The 21,547-nt window shown below is 47.9% G+C and overlaps 1 protein-coding gene across 3 annotated transcripts in view; it reads left to right on the top strand.

Moving 5' to 3' along the window:
• cdc42bpb (CDC42 binding protein kinase beta (DMPK-like)) overlaps positions 1-21,547 on the top strand; it is a 48,695-nt gene that overhangs the window by 15,054 nt on the left and 12,094 nt on the right. For 2 of the 3 annotated variants that reach the window (XM_034527008.1, XM_034527006.1), the window contains exons 9-23: positions 3,220-3,448; positions 3,582-3,689; positions 3,835-3,968; positions 5,435-5,677; positions 5,998-6,108; positions 7,647-7,888; positions 10,426-10,531; positions 12,066-12,190; positions 12,266-12,371; positions 13,531-13,679; positions 13,763-13,860; positions 14,937-15,016; positions 15,650-15,694; positions 17,856-17,930; positions 18,458-18,529. In XM_034527008.1, the coding sequence (XP_034382899.1) occupies positions 3,220-3,448; positions 3,582-3,689; positions 3,835-3,968; positions 5,435-5,677; positions 5,998-6,108; positions 7,647-7,888; positions 10,426-10,531; positions 12,066-12,190; positions 12,266-12,371; positions 13,531-13,679; positions 13,763-13,860; positions 14,937-15,016; positions 15,650-15,694; positions 17,856-17,930; positions 18,458-18,529 (1,923 nt within the window). The remainder of the gene's footprint in view (positions 1-3,219; positions 3,449-3,581; positions 3,690-3,834; positions 3,969-5,434; positions 5,678-5,997; positions 6,109-7,646; positions 7,889-10,425; positions 10,532-12,065; positions 12,191-12,265; positions 12,372-13,530; positions 13,680-13,762; positions 13,861-14,936; positions 15,017-15,649; positions 15,695-17,855; positions 17,931-18,457; positions 18,530-21,547) is intronic. The other variant, XM_034527007.1, reaches the window with a different exon arrangement.

Below are 21,547 nucleotides of genomic sequence, written 5' to 3'. Positions count from 1 at the left end.
ATGGCCTCTAGTCTCTCTGGCCCTGCCTCTAGTCTCTTGGGTCCTGTCTCTAGTCTTTCTGGTCCTTCCTTTAGTCTCTCTGGTCCTTCCTTTAGTTTCTCATGTCCTGCCTCTAGTCTCTCTGGCCCTTCCTTTAGTTTCTCATGTCCTTCCTTTAGTCTCTCTGGCCCTTCCTTTAGTTTCTCATGTCCTGCCTCTAGTTTCTCTGGTCCTTCCTTTAGTTTCTCATGTCCTGCCTCTAGTCTCTCTGGCCCTGCCTCTAGTCTCTCTGGCCCTTCCTTTAGTTTCTCATGTCCTGCCTCTAGTCTCTCTGGACCTTCCTTTAGTTTCTCATGTCCTGCCTCTAGTCTCTCTGGCCCTGCCTCTAGTCTCTCTGGTCCTTCCTTTAGTTTCTCATGCCCTGCCTCTAGTCTCTCTGGTCCTTCCTTTAGTTTCTCATGTCCTGCCTCTAGTCTCTCTGGCCCTGCCTCTAGTCTCTCTGGTCCTTCCTTTAGTTTCTCATGTCCTGCCTCTAGTCTCTCTGGTCCTTCCTTTAGTTTCTCATGTCCTGCCTCTAGTCTCTCTGGCCCTGCCTCTAGTCTCTCTGGTCCTTCCTTTAGTTTCTCATGTCCTGCCTCTAGTTTCTCATGTCCTGCCTCTAGTCTCTCTGGCCCTGCCTCTAGTCTCTCTGGTCCTTCCTTTAGTTTCTCATGCCCTGCCTCTAGTCTCTCTGGTCCTTCCTTTAGTTTCTCATGTCCTGCCTCTAGTCTCTCTGGCCCTGCCTCTAGTCTCTCTGGTCCTTCCTTTAGTTTCTCATGTCCTGCCTCTAGTCTCTCTGGTCCTTCCTTTAGTTTCTCATGTCCTGCCTCTAGTCTCTCTGGCCCTGCCTCTAGTCTCTCTGGTCCTTCCTTTAGTTTCTCATGTCCTGCCTCTAGTCTCTCTGGTCCTTCCTTTAGTTTCTCATGTCCTGCCTCTAGTCTCTCTGGCCCTGCCTCTAGTCTCTCTGGTCCTTCCTTTAGTTTCTCATGTCCTGCCTCTAGTTTCTCATGTCCTGCCTCTAGTCTCTCTGGCCCTGCCTCTAGTCTCTCTGGTCCTTCCTTTAGTTTCTCATGTCCTGCCTCTAGTCTCTCTGGTCCTTCCTTTAGTTTCTCATGTCCTGCCTCTAGTCTCTCTGGCCCTGCCTCTAGTCTCTCTGGTCCTTCCTTTAGTCTCTCTGGCCCTGCCTCTAGTCTCTCTGGCCCTGCCTCTAGTCTCTCTGGCCCTGCCTCTAGTCTCTCTGGTCCTTCCTTTAGTTTCTCATGTCCTGCCTCTAGTCTCTCTGGCCCTGCCTCTAGTCTCTCTGGTCCTTCCTTTAGTTTCTCATGTCCTGCCTCTAGTCTCTCTGGTCCTTCCTTTAGTTTCTCATGTCCTGCCTCTAGTCTCTCTGGCCCTGCCTCTAGTCTCTCTGGTCCTTCCTTTAGTTTCTCATGTCCTGCCTCTAGTCTCTCTGGTCCTTCCTTTAGTTTCTCATGTCCTGCCTCTAGTCTCTCTGGTCCTTCCTTTAGTTTCTCATGTCCTGCCTCTAGTTTCTCATGTCCTGCCTCTAGTCTCTCTGGCCCTGCCTCTAGTCTCTCTGGTCCTTCCTTTAGTTTCTCATGTCCTGCCTCTAGTTTCTCATGTCCTGCCTCTAGTCTCTCTGGCCCTGCCTCTAGTCTCTCTGGTCCTTCCTTTAGTTTCTCATGTCCTGCCTCTAGTCTCTCTGGTCCTTCCTTTAGTTTCTCATGTCCTGCCTCTAGTCTCTCTGGCCCTGCCTCTAGTCTCTCTGGTCCTTCCTTTAGTCTCTCTGGCCCTGCCTCTAGTCTCTCTGGCCCTGCCTCTAGTCTCTCTGGCCCTGCCTCTAGTCTCTCTGGTCCTTCCTTTAGTTTCTCATGTCCTGCCTCTAGTCTCTCTGGCCCTGCCTCTAGTCTCTCTGGTCCTTCCTTTAGTTTCTCATGTCCTGCCTCTAGTCTCTCTGGTCCTTCCTTTAGTTTCTCATGTCCTGCCTCTAGTCTCTCTGGCCCTGCCTCTAGTCTCTCTGGTCCTTCCTTTAGTTTCTCATGTCCTGCCTCTAGTCTCTCTGGTCCTTCCTTTAGTTTCTCATGTCCTGCCTCTAGTCTCTCTGGCCCTGCCTCTAGTCTCTCTGGTCCTTCCTTTAGTTTCTCATGTCCTGCCTCTAGTTTCTCATGTCCTGCCTCTAGTCTCTCTGGCCCTGCCTCTAGTCTCTCTGGTCCTTCCTTTAGTTTCTCATGTCCTGCCTCTAGTCTCTCTGGTCCTTCCTTTAGTTTCTCATGTCCTGCCTCTAGTCTCTCTGGCCCTGCCTCTAGTCTCTCTGGTCCTTCCTTTAGTCTCTCTGGCCCTGCCTCTAGTCTCTCTGGCCCTGCCTCTAGTCTCTCTGGTCCTTCCTTTAGTCTCTCTGGCCCTGCCTCTAGTCTCTCTGGCCCTGCCTCTAGTCTCTCTGGCCCTGCCTCTAGTCTCTCTGGTCCTTCCTTTAGTTTCTCATGTCCTGCCTCTAGTCTCTCTGGTCCTTCCTTTAGTTTCTCATGTCCTGCCTCTAGTCTCTCTGGCCCTGCCTCTAGTCTCTCTGGTCCTTCCTTTAGTTTCTCATGTCCTGCCTCTAGTCTCTCTGGTCCTTCCTTTAGTTTCTCATGTCCTGCCTCTAGTCTCTCTGGCCCTGCCTCTAGTCTCTCTGGCCCTTCCTTTAGTTTCTCATGTCCTGCCTCTAGTCTCTCTGGTCCTTCCTTTAGTTTCTCATGTCCTGCCTCTAGTCTCTCTGGCCCTGCCTCTAGTCTCTCTGGTCCTTCCTTTAGTTTCTCATGTCCTGCCTCTAGTCTCTCTGGCCCTGCCTCTAGTCTCTCTGGCCCTTCCTTTAGTTTCTCATGTCCTGCCTCTAGTCTCTCTGGTCCTTCCTTTAGTTTCTCATGTCCTGCCTCTAGTCTCTCTGGCCCTGCCTCTAGTCTCTCTGGTCCTTCCTTTAGTTTCTCATGTCCTGCCTCTAGTCTTTATGGCCTCTAGTCTCTCTGGCCCTGCCTCTAGTCTCTCTGGTCCTTCCTTTAGTTTCTCATGTCCTGCCTCTAGTCTTTATGGCCTCTAGTCTCTCTGGCCCTGCCTCTAGTCTCTTGGGTCCTGCCTCTAGTCTTTCTGGTCCGGTCCACGTTAAAGACCTGTCGACATTCTTATACGTATATACAAAGTTCGTCCAGTCTCATAGTGTTTCTCCTGCAGGACATCAGCCCTCCAATATCTCACACTGGTTTCACTGGTCAGCACCTCCCCTTCGTCGGCTTCACTTACACCACTGACAGCTGCTTCGCCGACCGCAGCTCCGTCAGCGAGACGGGACTCGGCCTCCGCCAGGATGAGGCAGGTGCAGGAGGTCAGGAGGTCGAGGCATTCGAGAGGAGGATCCGCAGACTTGAGCAGGAGAAACAGGAGCTGAACCGCAAACTGCAGGGTGAGACAGACATATATGTTTAAAGATTCACCGACATTGAAGTGTACAGGTCTCAAGTATTCCCTGGATACCTTAGTCCTGACCTCTGCTCACTAGATGTAGGGCTCTTGACCTCTGACCTCTGTATTTGCAGAGTCGACTCAGGCCCTGCAGGCTCCAGCTCGAGGAGGAACTCTGACCCGAGACAAAGAGATCAAGAAGCTGAACGAGGAGATTGAACGGCTGAAGAAGAAGCTGGCAGGTCAGAGTGGTGGTCGTAGTATTAGTAGTAGTACTGGTAGTAGTATTAGAGTCAGTACTAGTAGAAGTACTTGTACCAGCAGCAACGATGGTCATCTTCAACAGTCAATATGAGGTGAGTAAGCCCCGCCCTTCTTCTGTGGTAGACTCTGATAGGCTGGAGCACCAGCTGGAGGAGGCCGTCACACTCCGACAGGACTATGAGAGCTCCGCCTCCAAACTGAAGACCCTGGAGAGGCAGGTGAAGACCCTGAGACAGGAGAAGGACGAAGTCCACAAGGTATTTCACATCACTGATACTGTTCACTGGTCTACCCAAGTACATATAATGGGCTCAGCTATGACCAGGTCTATTAGGATCAGGTCTAAGTATCCTCAGGTCTATTAGGATCAGGTCCAAGTATCCTCAGGTCTATTAGGATCAGGTCTAAGTATCCTCAGGTCTATTAGGATCAGGTCTAGGTATCCTCAGGTCTATTAGGATCAGGTCCAATTAACCTCAGGTCTATTAGGATCAGGTCCAGGTATCCTCAAGTCTATTAGGAACAGGTCCAAGTGTCCTCAGGTCTATTAGGAACAGGTCCAAGTATCCTCAGGTATATTAGGATCAGGTCTAAGTATCCTCGGGTATATTAGGATCAGGTCTAAGCATCCTCAGGTATATTAGGATCAGGTCTAGGTATCCTCAGGTCTATTAGGATCAAGTCCAAGTGTCCTCAAGTCTAATAGGATCAGGTCTCAGTGTCCTCAGGTTCATTAGGATCAGGTCTAATTGTCCTCAGGTCTAATATATTCAGGTCTTAGTGTCCTCAGGTTCATTAGGATCAGGTCTAATAGGATCAGGTCTTAGTGTCCTCAGGTTCATTAGCATCAGGTCTAATAGGATCAGGTCTTAGTGTCCTCAGGTTCATTAGCATCAGGTCTAATAGGATCAGGTCTTAGTGTCCTCAGGTTCATTAGCATCAGGTCTAGTAGGATCAGGTCTTAGTGTCCTCAGGTTCATTAGCATCAGGTCTAATAGGATCAGGTCTTAGTGTCCTCAGGTTCATTAGCATCAGGTCTAATAGGATCAGGTCTAATTGTCCTCAGGTTTAATATAATCAGGTCTAAGTGTCCTCATGTCAAGGATTAGGTTCAAAATGCTGTCTATAGATAATAGTGATGCAGTGTTTGGTTGAGCTCATTCCGGGTAATGGTCTCTTATTTTTTAAATAAACACCCTACCTGAAAGAGACTAGTCCTGTATCACCCGTGTCCTGAATCACCTGTGTCCTGAATCACCCGTGTCCTGTATCACCCGTGTCCTGAATCACCTGTGTCCTGAATCACCCGTGTCCTGAATCACCCGTGTCCTGAATCACCCGTGTCCTGAATCACCCGTGTCCTGTATCACCCGTGTCCTGAATCACCCGTGTCCTGAATCACCCGTGTCCTGTATCACCCGTGTCCTGTATCACCCGTGTCCTGTATCACCCGTGTCCTGTATCACCCGTGTCCTGTATCACCCGTGTCCTGTATCACCCGTGTCCTGTATCACCCGTGTCCTGAATCACCCGTGTCCTGTATCACCCGTGTCCTGTATCACCTGTGTCCTGTATCACCCGTGTCCTGTATCACCTGTGTCCTGTATCACCCGTGTCCTGTATCACCCGTGTCCTGTATCACCCGTGTCCTGAATCACCTGTGTCCTGTATCACCTGTGTCCTGTATCACCTGTGTCCTGAATCACCTGGTCTGTGTGAGCAGCAGCTGGCAGACTCTCTGGAGCGTCTGAGGAGTCAGACCAAAGAGCTGAAGGAGGCTCATTCTCAGAGGAAGCTGGCCCTGCAGGAATTCTCCGATCTATCGGAGAGGATGGCTGACCTGCGATCCTCGAAACAGCGTCTGACCCGTCAGCTCCGGGACAAAGAGGAGGAAATGGAGGCCCTCCTGCAGAAGATGGACATCATGAGACAGGAGATCCGCAAGACTGAGAAGAACCGCAAGGAGGTGAGAGAACCATTGAAAATATGGTGGTACTGAAAAACAAACATTGAGTTAAATCTGCTTAATATGAACAATAATCCCAATTCAAGGTCACTATTAACACCAACATTTACTCAATTTTTAATTAATCTTTAATCGTGTTAATCAATACAGATTTAAGGTCCAACAGAAACATCTGCTGTAGTTCCCCCAGTTCACCAGCAGAGGAGGACAAGCACCATCACATATTTATCTGAGACATACTGATCTGCACTACATAAAAACAGCTTCTATGTCAGTCACTTCCTATCCTTCAGAATAAAAGCATTTCATGTGTTTGTCAGCTGGAGGCTCAGCTGGACGATGCGAAGGCGGAGGCGCAGAAGGAGAGAAAGCTGAGGGAGCACAGTGAGGTTTACTCCAAACAGCTGGAAACGGAGATGCAGCACCTGAAGGTCAGAGGTCACACACACACACACACACGTTTGGAATGCACTTGTGCACCCTCTTTGACCCTCACACAATCAATCAAGTCAAACACAGGTACACTGAAAGTGCTTTACAGTAAAACATTGAACACATGAGATAAAAAAACACATTTATAAAATAAGGCATGAGGCAGGATCAATGAGGTCAGGCCTTTTGAGGCAAGAGGCCCAGAGAAGGAGGCAGGGCCATTGGGAAGGAGGCCAGGTCTAGGCCAGAGGCTGGATGCAGGGAGCAGGGGGCAAGGAGTCCGGACCAGCTCCAGACACAGCCAGGTCCAATGGACCCTCTGAGACATGAAGTCACAAAGACTCTGTCTGCCTCCCGGACTGAAAGTGGATGCTGGTTCCATAAAACCATAATTGTTGAACAAAAAACCCATTAAAATTGTGTTCCATGCTTTTGCTCCTTGAACAGAGAAACCTGATTGTCCAAATGAGGTCTTGTGCATTTGGATTAGGACAGTTCCCTTTCCCTGAGGCCGTGTGCTCACTCTGCTGGTGTCTTGTAACACATTCATTAAGCAGGAAGGGGCATGACCATGTAGGCATTTAAAAACAAGCTTTAAGCTGGAATAGTTTATAAAGCTTTCAAAGCTGAACATACTGTGTTTTAGCAAGATCTGACAATGGTGCCAACTCATTGGTTTATTGTCCATGATTTTTAACGTCCAGTTATACAGTGATATGATAGGTTGTTTATGCAATTAAGCTATTCTTATAAAATGAGTTACTGCTGATGGCCAGGTGGAACCTTAGCTCCTCCCCTCAGTGTATGAATGTTAGTTACTGCTGATGGACAGGTGGAGCCTTAGCTCCTCCCATCAGTGTATGAATGTTAGTTACTGCTGATGGACAGGTGGAGCCTTAGCTCCTCCCATCAGTGTATGAATGTTAGTTACTGCTGATGGACAGGTGGAGCCTTAGCTCCTCCCCTCAGTGTATGAATGTTAGTTACTGCTGATGGACAGGTGGAACCTTAGCTCCTCCCATCAGTGTATGAATGTTAGTTACTGCTGATGGACAGGTGGAGCCTTAGCTCCTCCCCTCAGTGTATGAATGTTAGTTACTGCTGATGGACAGGTGGAACCTTAGCTCCTCCCATCAGTGTGTGAATGTTAGTTACTGCTGATGGACAGGTGGAGCCTTAGCTCCTCCCCTCAGTGTATGAATGTTAGTTACTGCTGATGGACAGGTGGAACCTTAGCTCCTCCCATCAGGGTGTGAATGGGTGAACGATGACAAGTTGTGTGAAAGAGCTTTGAGTGGCTGGAAGACTAGAAAAGCGCTCTACAAGTACAGTTAATTTATCATTTATAATATTCTGGCCGTTTATAGATCTGGAGGACCGACCAAGTAAATACTGATATTGGAAAATAAATAATGATCCTCCTAATATTGTCCTTCTTTTGCACAGTAATAAAACAGAAACTAAAACTATCTCAAACGAATCTCAAACTGCTTCTCACTAAATTAACAGAAGTGGGTGATTGTGGTTCTGGTCTCAGTCTCAGGGTCGGGGAGCAGTATCCGGTGGGGCAGAGTTTCAGCAGGAGCTGTCCCGTTTGAAGGCAGATCTCGATACGAAGATCCTGTTCTACGAGGAGGAGCTGCTGAGGAGAGACTCCTCTCACTCCTCCGAGATGAAAAACCTCCGTAAAGACCTGCATGAGTCCGAGGGGGCCCAGCTCGCCGCCAACAAGGAGCTGCTGCAGCTACGAGACAAGCTGGACAAGGCCAAGAGGGATAGGTGAGTCCTTGGAGACGGATCAGTCCTGAACCAGGTCAGAAAGAGGAAAAGGTGAGTCCTGAACCAGGTCAGCAAGAGGGACAGGTGAGTCCTGTACCAGGTCAGCAAGAGGGACAGGTGAGTCCTATACCAGGTCAGCAAGTAGGACAGGTGGATTTTGTACCAGGTCAGCAAGTAGGACAGGTGGATTTTGTACCAGGTCAGCAAGTAGGACAGGTGGATTTTGTACCAGGTCAGCAAGTAGGACAGGTGGATTTTGTACCAGGTCAGCAAGAGGGACAGGTGAGTCCTGAACCAGGTCAGCAAGAGGGACAGGTGAGTCCTGAACCAGGTCAGCAAGAGTGACAGGTGAGTCATGGACCAGGTTAGCAAGCCCCCCCATACTCTGTCCAAGCATGGGCCCTGGGGGGGACAGGGCCTTGCTCTGGAACTCTCCCCCATCACCTCAGACATTCTTCTTTCAACACATAAAAGTCATTTATTTAAATCTGCGTTGAACCCGTGATGCTAGTTAGGACCCTATTGAGTTTGTTAGGGTTCTTATTCCAATGCTGCCTGGGCTGCACGGTGGTGTAGTGGCTAGCACTGTGGCCTCACAGCAAGAGGGCCGCGGGTTCGATTCCCGGTCGGAGCGGTCCTTCTGTGTGGAGTTTGCATGTTCTCCCCGTGGCAGCGTGGGTTCTCTCCGGCTCTCCGGCTTCCTCCCACAGTCCAAAGACATGCTGCAGGTTAATTGATCTCTAAATGTCCCATAGGTGTGAATGTGAGAGTGAATGGTTGTATGTCCCTACATGTGCCCTCGATGGACTGGCGGCCTGTCCAGGGTGTCCCCTGCCTTCGCCCTATGTCAGCTGGGATAGGCTCCAGCGCCCCCTAATGAGGATAAGCGGTATTGAAAATGGATGGATGGATAGGGTTCTTATTATTCCGGCTTTTTTATTTTTGAACATTGGAACCATTTTTGGGTTACGTAACCATTTGGAAAACTAGCCAAATTTGGCACGCTTGTCAGACTTGGTGAAAATAGCCATGTGATCAAGGAGTCACATTTTTGCAATTCATAGTTGCTCTCTAGCGCCCCCTAAAATTCTGACCGGCGACGCCCCTCACCCAGAATGTCCGATTGACTTGAAATGTTTCACACATGTCCACTTACACCTGCTCTACAAAAAACCCTCTCAGACCCCTAAGCTCCGCCTACTTAGATTTTCCGCCATTTTGAATTTTGTGGAAAACACATAATTGACTTTCTTAACTACATGCTTGGTCTAATTCAACAAAACCTGATATCAATCAAATCATTGAAGCCAGATGACGTAGAATATGTCAACCGTTTATTTATATCTCATTGTGGTAAGGATCTGTGGCCCAATGAACATCTTAGGGGCGTGTCTTGTTTTTCAATGCTCATAGCGTCAACACTATTGGGACTAATCACTTTGAAACATTTGTCCTAAGTGCACATGGCATGCCTTAACTTGTACAAAAGATCTTGTGCGATTTGAACACTAGGGGGCGCTACAATAATTCACAGAATTTGCGAGTTTTTAGCTTGTTTTTGGCACTTTTTGCCGTTATACATTTAACGTTATCTCCCACAAAAAAAATCCGATCGACTTCAATCTTCTTTCCAGGATGATCAGAAGGCCTTAAAGATGATTATTCTGCAAAAAAACGTCGCTTTCACCCATACTCACTTGTCGTATTCAAATAAAATCCCACTTCCTGTTTGTTGTTATGCTAGAGACTGTTGCTTTAACTAAACCAATCTTTCCAAAAATAATCATGCATGATGCCACTCAAGCCCTGAACACATTCCCAAGAAAAAACATTCGAAATTGTCATTGGAACACCGACTAAAGAAATAAAATGATGTGTTTTAGACACCAATATTTTCTAGCTATACGAGTTCCGATCAAATCTTTTCAGCAAACTGGTGGCGCAGTGAGATAAACACCTGACTTGAGTGTGAGAGTTGTGTGTTTTTTTCATCACTTTTTTTTGTACCTTTAATTTACATGATGTGGTCTAGACTTCACGTAGAGACACGTGATGCATGTATTTGTTCACATTCTCAAAGCGCCCCCTACTGGCTCAACTGGACTTGCTTTAATCTGCCCCAAACTACCCGTGCTTGTTACAAGTCGCGGCCTGAGGATACAAGCTTATTTTCACTCGCTGTCGACGCGCCACCTACTGGCGAAAGAATATCGGGGTTACGCGGCAAACGGTAAAACGCACGATCGGTGGCCCCGCGTTCTCGGCCGCGCGGGTCGGTGTCCCGCCGGCGCCCCCGACCGCAGCGGGTGAGCGAGGACCCGTTCATCGCTGCTCGCAGCTTTAATTTTTATTGAGTTTCTCACTATTGTCCTCTCTCTTGTTTATATTGTTTGTCTTGTACATGTAAAGTGCCTTGAGTACCTTTTTTAAAGCGCTACACAAATCAAATGTATTATTATTAAGAGGGGCAGGTGAGTCTTGAACCAGGTCCGCACGGGGGCAGGTGAGTCCTGACTAGGTCTTGTTTTTTCCTGCAGACGAGCAGAGATGGATGAAGCTGTTTCAGCTCTGAAGGAGAAATCTGAACGAGAGAAAAACCTTCTGACAGAAGAAAACCACAAACTTATGGTTGAAACTGACAAGGTGAAGTACTATAGTCCTCAAGTCCTGTAGTCTTGAAGTAAATGTAGATCTGGAAGTACAGTAGTCTTTAAATCAAAGTAGTCCTGAAGTACAGTAGTCTTTAAATGAAAGTAGTCTTGAAGTACAGTAGTCTTAAATGAAAGTAGTCCTGAAGTACAGTAGTCTTTAAATGAAAGTAGTCCTGAAGTACAGTAGTCTTAAATGAAAGTAGTCTTGAAGTACAGTAGTCTTGAAGTACAGTAGTCTTAAATGAAAGTAGTCCTGAAGTACAGTAGTCTTAAATGAAAGTAGTCTTGAAGTACAGTAGTCTTTAAATGAAAGTAGTCCTGAAGTACAGTAGTCTTTAAATGAAAGTAGTCTTAAATGAAAGTAGTCCTGAAGTACAGTAGTCTTTAAATGAAAGTAGTCCTGAAGTACAGTAGTCTTAAATGAAAGTAGTCTTGAAGTACAGTAGTCTTTAAATGAAAGTAGTCCTGAAGTACAGTAGTCTTTAAATGAAAGTAGTCTTGAAGTACAGTATTCCTGAAGTACAGTAGTCTTTAAATGAAAGTAGTCCTGAAGTACAGTAGTCTTTAAATGAAAGTAGTCCTGAAGTACAGTAGTCTTTAAATGAAAGTAGTCCTGAAGTACAGTAGTCTTTAAATGAAAGTAGTCTTGAAGTACAGTAGTCTTTAAATGAAAGTAGTCCTGAAGTACAGTAGTCTTTAAATGAAAGTAGTCTTGAAGTACAGTAGTCTTTAAATGAAAGTAGTCCTGAAGTACAGTAGTCTTTAAATGAAAGTAGTCCTGAAGTACAGTAGTCTTTAAATGAAAGTAGTCCTGAAGTACAGTAGTCTTTAAATGAAAGTAGTCCTGAAGTACAGTAGTCTTTAAATGAAAGTAGTCCTGAAGTACAGTAGTCTTTAAATGAAAGTAGTCTTGAAGTACAGTAGTCTTTAAATGAAAGTAGTCCTGAAGTACAGTAGTCTTAAATGAAAGTAGTCTTGAAGTACAGTAGTCTTTAAATGAAAGTAGTCTTGAAGTACAGTAGTCTTAAATGAAAGTAGTCTTGAAGTACAGTAGTCTTTAAATGAAAGTAGTCTTGAAGTACAGTAGTCTTAAATGAAAGTAGTCTTGAAGTACAGTAGTCTTTAAATGAAAGTAGTCCTGAAGTACAGTAGTCTTTAAATGAAAGTAGTCTTGAAGTACAGTAGTCTTAAATGAAAGTAGTCCTGAAGTACAGTAGTCTTAAATGAAAGTAGTCTTGAAGTACAGTAGTCTTTAAATAAAAAGTAGTCTTGAAGTACAGTAGTCTTTAAATGAAAGTTGTCCTGAAGTACAGTAGTCTTAAATGAAAGTAGTCCTGAAGTACAGTAGTCTTAAATAAAAAGTAGTCCTGAAGTACAGTAGTCTTTAAATGAAAGTAGTCTTGAAGTACAGTATTCCTGAAGTACAGTGGTCTATACATTAAAGTGGTCTTGAAGTAGTCCATCAGTCTCAAGTATGACATGCTGTGACCTCACATGCTCAGCTAGTAACTGTTATTGGCTCTTAGCTGTGTAACTTTGTGGACCAGCTGACGGCTCAGAATCGTCAGCTGGAAGACGATCTGCAGGACCTGTCGTCTAAGAAGGAGAGCGTGGCTCACTGGGAGGCTCAGATCGCAGAGATCATCCAGTGGTAAGTCAGACCAGGAGGAGTCTGGTGGACCAGGAGGTGGTGCTCTGTGTTATCACCATGTTTCTGTGTGTTCAGGGTGAGCGATGAGAAAGACGCTCGAGGCTACCTTCAGGCGCTGGCCACCAAGATGACAGAGGAGCTGGAAACACTGCGCAGCTCCAGTCTAGGAACAAGACCTCTGGTAACACACACACATTCAGAGCCAGTAGGGAACCAGTTCTGGACCAAGTAGCAAAACCACAGATCCCTCACACCTTTAGAGACGGGAATTATTTTGTTAAAGAAAAAGTGTTTTAGCTTAGCTCACAGGGGGCCCCTGTCAGGGGGGCCTCTGTCAGGGGGGCCTCTGTCAGGGGGGCTTCTGTCAGGGGGCTTCTGTCAGGGGGGCTTCTGTCAGGGGGGCTTCTGTCAGGGGGGCCTCTGTCAGGGGGGCTTCTGTCAGGGGGGCCTCTGTCAGGGGGGCCTCTGTCAGGGGGGCTTCTGTCAGGGGGGCCTCTGTCAGGGGGGCCTCTGTCAGGGGGGCTTCTGTCAGGGGGGCCTCTGTCAGGGGGGCCTCTGTCAGGGGGGCCTCTGTCAGGGGGGCTTCTGTCAGGGGGGCCTCTGTCAGGGGGGCCTCTGTCAGGGGGGCCTCTGTCAGGGGGGCCTCTGTCAGAACGAAATCCAAAAAAAACGGGTTCCTTAAATAATGTTGTTTAGGGGCTACACGGTACTTTGAGCGTTTATTGTTATTTTAGAATTCACTTTTAGAATCTTTTCTTTTTAATTCAATGTTCCTAGTGTAGGTCTATTACATCAAATCCAAATAAAAATCTATTTTAATTGAAGGTTTTACCCAACAAAATGACAGAGTGTGAATACTTTGCAAGGCTCTGTAGAGACTGACTGTGTCTGCCTCCCTCCCTCCCTCCCTCCCTCCCTCCCTCTCTACCTCCCTCTCTACCACTCCCTTCCTCCCTCCCTCCCTCCCTCTCTACCACTGCCTCCCTCCCTCTCTACCACTCCCTCCCTCCCTCCCTCCCTCTCTCCCTCCCTCCCTCCCTCCCTCTCTACCTCCCTCTCTACCACTCCCTTCCTCCCTCCCTCCCTCCCTCTCTACCACTCCCTCCCTCCCTCCCTCTCTACTACTGCCTCCCTCCCTCTCTACCACTCCCTCCCTCCCTCCCTCTCTACCACTGCCCCCTCCCTCTCTACCACTCCCTCCCTCCCTCTCTACCACTGCCCCCTCCCTCTCTACCACTGCCCCCTCCCTCTCTACCACTCCCTCCCTCCCTCTCTACCACTGCCCCCTCCCTCTCTACCACTCCCTCCCTCCCTCTCTACCACTGCCTCCCCCCTTGCAGGACCCCCTGTGGAAGGTGCGTCGGAGTCAGAAGTTGGACATGTCGGCTCGCCTGGAGCTCCAGTCGGCTCTGGATGCTGAGATCAGAGCCAAACAGCTGGTTCAGGATGAGCTGCGCAAAGTCAAAGCTGCCAACATCAACCTGGAGAGGTCAGAGGTCACACAGAGACTAACAGCTTCTCCTTCCTCACCTGCATGTCTCCTCACCTGTCTCTCTGCCTGTCTGTCTGCAGTAAGCTAAAGGAGTCGGAGGAGAAGAGCTGGGAGATGGGGGAGCAGGTGGAGAGTCTGAGGAAAGAGATGGAGGACAGCCGCTCCCGCTCTGACAAGGGTGAGACAACTTGGAGTCCTTCAGGGCCTCTGGCGGTCCCGCCTGGTGGTCCCTCAGGGTCCAGTTCATGGGCCTATGGTGTCCCGCTTGGTGGTCCCTCAGTGTCCAGTTCATATACCTCTGGTGTCCCGGTTGGTGGTCCCTCAGGGTCCAGTTCATGGGCCTATGGTGTCCCGCTTGGTGGTCCCTCAGTGTCCAGTTCATATACCTCTGGTGTCCCGGTTGGTGGTCCCTCAGGGTCCAGTTCATGGGCCTATGGTGTCCCGCTTGGTGGTCCCTCAGTGTCCAGTTCATATACCTCTGGTGTCCCGGTTGGTGGTCCCTCAGGGTCCAGTTCATGGGCCTATGGTGTCCCGCTTGGTGGTCCCTCAGTGTCCAGTTCATATACCTCTGGTGTCCCGGTTGGTGGTCCCTCAGGGTCCAGTTCATGGGCCTATGGTGTCCCGCTTGGTGGTCCCTCAGTGTCCAGTTCATATACCTCTGGTGTCCCGGTTGGTGGTCCCTCTGGGTCCAGTTCATGGGCCTCTGGCGGTCCCTCAGGGTCCAGTTCATGGGCCTCTGGCGGTCCCTCAGGGTCCAGTTCATGGGCCTATGGCGGTCCCTCAGGGTCCAGTTCATGGGCCTCTGGCGGTCCCGCCTGGTAGTCCCTCAGGGTCCAGTTCATGGGTCTATGGTGTCCCGCTTGGTGGTGCCTCAGGGTCCAGTTCATGGGCCTCTGGCGGTCCCTCAGGGTCCAGTTCATGGGCCTATGGTGTCCCGCTTGGTGGTCCCTCTGGGTCCAGTTCATGGGCCTATGGCGGTCCCTCAGGGTCCAGTTCATGGGCCTATGGCGGTCCCTCAGGGTCCAGTTCATGGGCCTATGGCGGTCCCTCAGGGTCCAGTTCATGGGCCTATGGCGGTCCCTCAGGGTCCAGTTCATGGGTCTATGGTGTCCCGCTTGGTGGTCCCTCAGGGTCCAGTTCATGGGCCTATGGCGGTCCCTCAGGGTCCAGTTCATGGGCCTATGGTGTCCCGCTTGGTGGTCCCTCAGGGTCCAGTTCAAGGTGAAACTAACTGATTTAATTCTCTCTCTGCAGGTCTGAAGCTTCCCGACTTCCAAGACTCCATATTTGAATATTTCAACACGTCTCCTTTGGCTCCTGACCTCAGCTTCAGAGTGAGTCGCCTGTCTGTCTGTTCAGTTGTTTCCAGCCTCTTTTCCTTGTGACCTCTTAATACTCAACCTGAGGCCCAGCACCCCCCAAAAGGGCCACATGATGATTTAACTGTCAGAAATGAAAACCTGAAACCAGCTGTTGCTAGGAGACAGTAAATAATTTAAAGGTGTCGCAAGACAAAAAGAATGTGAAACGTCGACTTTACAACCCGTGCGACTCACATCCTTGTTCAATGGAGCCGACTGGGGTTCTTTCATGTTCTATGAACATAAATAAATACTATGAGAATGTATACATTTTAAACCACAGTGTTTAACTGTCTGTGGTTTATGAGTTTAATCTCAGAGAATATTCAAGTTCTTTCTCAAAGTTACGGCATTAATTCCTTGAGTTGTTTTTCTCTGAATATATTACCTTCCTCCCTCGGCTCCAACATAGTCCGAAACAAAACAATAGTAAGAATATTACATTGCTTTTAACAGTAGAATATGAAGAGTAGCTGGTATTAAACCAATCACACGTATGAACCCAGAACTCACCAAGCAGCAGGTCACATGATGTCACATGATGATGATGATGATGTCACTCAGGTGTAGTATCTGAAGCTGTTTGTTTCTCTCTGCAACATGGAGGCGTCAGTTTGCTCCTCCTCCTCGCTGCTCGCTCTCTGGGAAGACGTAAGTCCATCTCCCATGTTACCCACAATACTCTGCATACCGATACCCGTACCCACAATCCTCTGGGGCAGCTAGCTGTCAGATCTAACCTCAGTTGTAGCTGCTAGCTTAGTGCTAATAGTAGGCTGTTAATTGTAGCTAGACTCCAGTTTGAGGTGATTTAACCTTGAACCCCAATGACCTCTCAGGAACATCAGTTTGTTGTTCACATGCTGCCGTCAGCCAATGAGCAGATAGGAAAGCCATCACTGACTGTTAGCGCGCTAAAGATTGTAGCTACCTTGAAATATTAGCTTGTAGAGCTTTTGACCATATTCCATGTTCTTCTCCAATGAAAATACCACGTCACATCTAAAATGTTATGAATAAATTAATATACTGTGGCTCTGGCAGCCATTAAGATGAAAAGACTGCAGACTATAGGCTGTCACAGACAAATCCTCCACAGGGGGGCGCCACAGAGCTGGAAAGCAAGCAGAGATACTGCAGGAAGTAGATTAAAGTAAAAACTGTTCCTCTTTCTCTCATATCATAAATCAGTGAAAGATGAAACGTATATTCATATTATTATCTCTGAGGTCCATCCACAACAATAGTCTTATTTCGTGCAATTACTGCTTGGAATTTACTACCTCATCATCTATCTCATACAGGTAATAATTTGGCATAATTAGTTCATGTCCACCAGTTGACATGAACTACTTGACAGTTTCCATCACTTTTGGAGTCATCTGATCTTTCTTTGTATACATTACGGATGTACTGCACAATATACATCACAGTCCTCCACTGCACTTTTTAAACATTTTAATTCTGTTTGTACTGTTTTTTAACTTTGTTTCACGTCATGTTTTGCATGTTTGTATGTTTTACATTTTGTCCTTTCTGTGGACCCCGTCAGCTAATGGGGATCCAGTTAATACACTACACTAAATAAACTATTATGATGAAAAAACAATCGGTTCAGTATCACAGTAAATAAAGAGAACAGCTGAATATAAACTGGTAGATAGTAAACATGTCTATAAAGAGAACAGCTGAATATTTTATTTTTTTAATGAATATAAACTGGTAGATAGTAAACATGTCTATAAAGAGAACAGCTGAATATAAACTGGTAGATAGTAAACATGTCTATAAAGAGAACAGCTGAATATAAACTGGTAGATAGTAAACATGTCTATAAAGAGAATAGCTGAATATAAACTGGTAGATAGTAAACATGTCTATAAAGAGAATAGCTGAATATAAACTGGTAGATAGTAAACATGTCTATAAAGAGAACAGCTGAATATAAACTGGTAGATAGTAAACATGTCTATAAAGAGAACAGCTGAATATAAACTGGTAGATAGTAAACATGTCTATAAAGAGAACAGCTGAATATAAACTGGTAGATAGTAAACATGTCTATAAAGAGAACAGCTGAATATAAACTGGTAGATAGTAAACATGTCTATAAAGAGAACAGCTGAATATAAACTGGTAGATAGTAAACATGTCTATAAAGAGAACAGCTGAATATTTTATTTTTTTAATGAATATAAACTGGTAGATGATAGTAAACGTGTCTACAAAGCTGAATATGACAATTTGAGGAAAACCAAACATCTGTGCTTTAAAGTAATTGGAGAAAACAAGGCCTGCTTTCACCTCAGAGTAGCATCAGAAACATTTCAGTGTTTATGTTCTATTCACGCCTTCCTGCTACAATCACACTGAATCAGAAACACACAGAACTATTTGGATTTCATAACTTTATCGGAGCAAGACCAGAGAATAATCAAGCTGCTTCTGTTTCAGACCTTTTAAAAGCTACTTGCTGTTCAGCAAACAGCTTTTAAAGAAGAGTTCATGTAGATTATAAAAAATGACTGATAAATATTTGGAAATGTAACTGATAAATATTGAAAACAACTTTTAAAGCTTTAGATTTAATATATAATATTTTAATAGAGTTTGACTGAAGAATCAGTTTTGAATTTGGCTTACTTTATTTTAATGCTACTGAACTAATACCTTTCCATAATGAGCTGTACTTCTTTACTGAATAAACTATTTTCCATCTATAGTCGTCAATAAAAACCCAGTTCTGTTTTCATGCATGTTGAAGTGTGTCAACAGTCTTCATTGATCAACGTTTCCTCTCTTTTACATGCAGACCACGGACATCAACTCCACCCCCTTGAAGTCAGCGACCACGCCCCCTTCACCCTCCGCCATCTCCGAACACGAGGTCAGTCACAAACACAGATGTCTACATATGTAATAAAGACCTTACCATCTCGAAAATGGATCAGAATAAGTTTTTGACCTCAACATCAAAGAGCAGTCTTTTTTCGCAGTATTTCTTCTCCTCCCACGTTGACTTGTGTCCTTTAGAAGGAAAGAGCTAAACAACATATCGTATTTTACTAATCTGCAGAAGATTTAGAGACTGAAGTCACCAGTGGATTGCTTTGTACTCCTACAGGAACTCATGGTGCGTTCAGGTGAACCTCGTAAACTGAGGCACTCAAGTTGTTGATATAAAGTTCCTTCCTTAGAATTGTGGACTCAGAGTGACACCCTAAGAATTGCACATTTAAACGCCTCTATTTCAAACAAGACTGCAGTTATCGTTCAAGGTCAGAAACCTTTGACAAGAAACCGCCACGATTCTGAAACGCTGAAAACGACAGAGGAGTACCTATAATTCTTCCATCAAAGTGAGGGTTGGTGGTCATTGACCTGTCCTTAGTCTTGTACCCTTTGTTTCAACAGGAAGTTAAAGCTGCTTCGTTCCCAGCGAGCCCCTCCCCCACCTACCAGAGCTCAGCACTGACCACACCAAAGGTACGCTACCGTGTCCCGAGGTGAGACATTACCTGGAGGGTGTAGGAATAGTAAATATAGTGTGGTACCAGTAAAGCTTAATTATTCTCCCAAGCCGACATGGACCCCACGGTAGCGTAGTAGTTCTGTTCATACTACTTGGAGGAAGCGGTACATGTGCAGTAAATCGCTTTGCGTCTGCGCAGTCACAACAAAGTGGAGGTACACAAATGTCCGTACCAAACCGACGCGTAAACTCTCTGATGACAGAACCTGGACAACCCTAGCTGACCTGGTAGATCTTAGCCAACCCTAGCTGACCTGGTAGATCTTAGCCAACCCTAGCTGACCTGGTAGATCTTAGCCAACCCTAGCTGACCTGGTAGATCTTAGCCAACCCTAGCTGACCTGGTAGATCTTAGCTAACCCTAGCTGACCTGGTAGACCTTTGCCAACCCTAGCTGACCCTGGTAGACCTTTACCAACCCTAGCTGACCCTGGTAGACCTTTACCAACCCTAGCTGACCTGGTAGACCTTTGCCAACCCTAGCTGACCCTGGTAGACCTTTACCAACCCTAGCTGACCCTGGTAGACCTTTACCAACCCTAGCTGACCCTGGTAGACCTTTGGTGAATGTCAACTGTTCCTGAGCCTGCTGGTTCCTGTAGCACCTCCCAGAGGAAAGGGGGGCAAACAGTCTGGCTGGGATGTGAGGGGTCCCTGACGATGCTGCGAGCCCTCCGCAGGCAGTGCTTGAGGTGGATGGACTCCATGTCAGCGAGTGAAGTTCCGGTGACGCGTTGGGCCGTTTTAACCACCCTCTGTAGGAGTTTGCTGTCTGAAGCAGAGCAGTTCCCATACCAAACTGTGATGCAGTTAGTAAGGATGCTCTCGATGGTGCAGCGGTAGAAGTTCACCAGAATCTGAGGAGACATGTGGATCTTCTTCAGTCTCAGGAAAAAGAGATGCTGGTGTGCCTTCTTGACCAGGGTTGAGGTGTTGAGGGTCCAAGAGAGGTCCGTTGATGTGGATGGGGGCGTGTGTGCAGCGTTTGGTCTTTTCTCAAGTCCACAATGATCTCCTTGATCTTTCCGGTGTTGAGGGCAAGGTTGTTGTTGGTGCACCACAGTACCAGTTGCCGGACCTCCTCCCTGTAGGCCGACTCATCGTTGTTGTTGATGAGGCCCACCACCGTTGTGTCGTCTGCAAACTTGATGATGGTGTTGGAACCATGTACAGGTGTTCAGTCGTGGGTGAACAGGGAGTAGAGGAGAGGACTCAGCACACAGCCCTGTGGAACACCAGTGCTCAGGGTGAGGGTAGAGGACACACTACACTGGTGTCTGTTGGTGAGGAGATCCAGCATCCAGCTGCAGAGGGAGGTGTTGATGCCAAGGTTACCTAGTTTGGTATTCACTTTTGAGGGGATGATGGTGTTCAATTCAATTTCAATTCAGTTTATTTTGTATAGCCCATCCATCCATCCATCCATCCATTATCACCCGCTTATCCGGGGTCGGGTCGCGGTGGCAGCAGGTTCAGCAGGCCGACCCAGGCTTCCCTCTCACCCGCAGCACTTTCCAGCTCATTCTGGGGGATCCCGAGGCGTTCCAAGGCCAGCCGGGAGATATAATCCCTCCAGCGTGTCCTCGGTCTTCCCCGGGGCCTCCTACCAGTTGGACGTGCCCGGAAAACCTCTAATGGGAGGCGTCCAGGAGGCATCCTAACTAGATGCCCGAACCACCTCAGCTGACTCCTTTCGACACGAAGGAGCAGCGACTCGACTCCAAGCTCCCCCCTGATGTCCGAGCTCCTTACCCTATCTCTAAGGCTGAGCCCGGCCACCCTACGGAGGAAGCTCATTTCGGCCGCTTGTATCCGAGATCTCGTTCTTTCGGTCACGACCCAGAGTTCGTGACCATAGGTGAGGGTTGGAACGTAGACCGACCAGTAAATGGAGAGCTTTGCCTTCCGGCTCAGCTCCCTCTTCACTAAGACGGACCGGTACAGCGCCTGTTTTACTGCTGCAGCCGCACCGATCCGCCTATCGATCTCCCGCTCCACCTTACCCTCACTCGTGAACAAGACCCCGAGATACTTGAACTCCTTCGCTTGGGGTAGGCAGTTTGCCCCCACCTGGAGGGAGCAATCCGCCGGTTTCCGGCAGAGCACCATGGCCTCAGATTTGGAGGTGCTAACTCTCATCCCTGCCGCTTCGCACTCGGCTGCAAAACGCCCCAGTGAATGCTGGAGGTCACGGTCCGAGGAGGCAAACAGGACCACATCATCCGCAAACAGCAGAGAGGCGATCCCGAGACTCCCGAACCGGATCCTCTCCGCCCCCTGGCTGCGCCTAGATATCCTGTCCATGAAGGTCACGAACAGGACCGGTGATAAAGGGCAGCCCTGGCGAAGGCCAACACCCACCGGGAATGAGTCTGACTTACTACCGAGGAGACGAACACAGCTCCTACTGCAGGCATACAGAGACCGGATGGCCCGTGCCAACGGGTCCGGCACCCCATACTCCCGCAGCACCCCCCACAAAAACCCCCGAGGGACCCGGTCGAAAGCCTTCTCCAGGTCTACAAAGCACATGTAAACTGGTTGGGCAAACTCCCAGGACCCCTCCAGTAATCTTGCGAGGGTAAAGAGCTGGTCCACTGTTCCACGACCGGGACGGAATCCGCACTGTTCGTCCTGAATCTGAGGTTCGACAAGCGGTCGGAGCCTCCTCTCCAGCACCCTGGCATAAGCTTTTCCCGGGAGGCTGAGCAGTGTGATACCACGATAGTTCGAGCACACTCTCCGGTCCCCCTTCTTGAAGATGGGAACCACCACCCCGGTCTGCCAGTCCATGGGCACTGTTCCCGACCCCCATGCGACACTGAAAAGGCGTGTCAACCAAGACAGCCCAACAATGTCCAGCGCTTTCAGCATCTCAGGGCGGATCTCATCCACCCCTGGCGCCTTGCCACCAAGGAGCTTTTTGACTACCTTAGCGACCTCTGCCAGGGATATGGGTGAATCCACCCCAA

The sequence above is a fragment of the Cyclopterus lumpus genome, chromosome 24 (genome assembly GCF_009769545.1).
Source record: "Cyclopterus lumpus isolate fCycLum1 chromosome 24, fCycLum1.pri, whole genome shotgun sequence".
In the NCBI taxonomy this organism is placed as follows: domain Eukaryota; kingdom Metazoa; phylum Chordata; class Actinopteri; order Perciformes; family Cyclopteridae; genus Cyclopterus; species Cyclopterus lumpus.
This window is presented reverse-complemented; position numbering and strand designations above follow the sequence as displayed.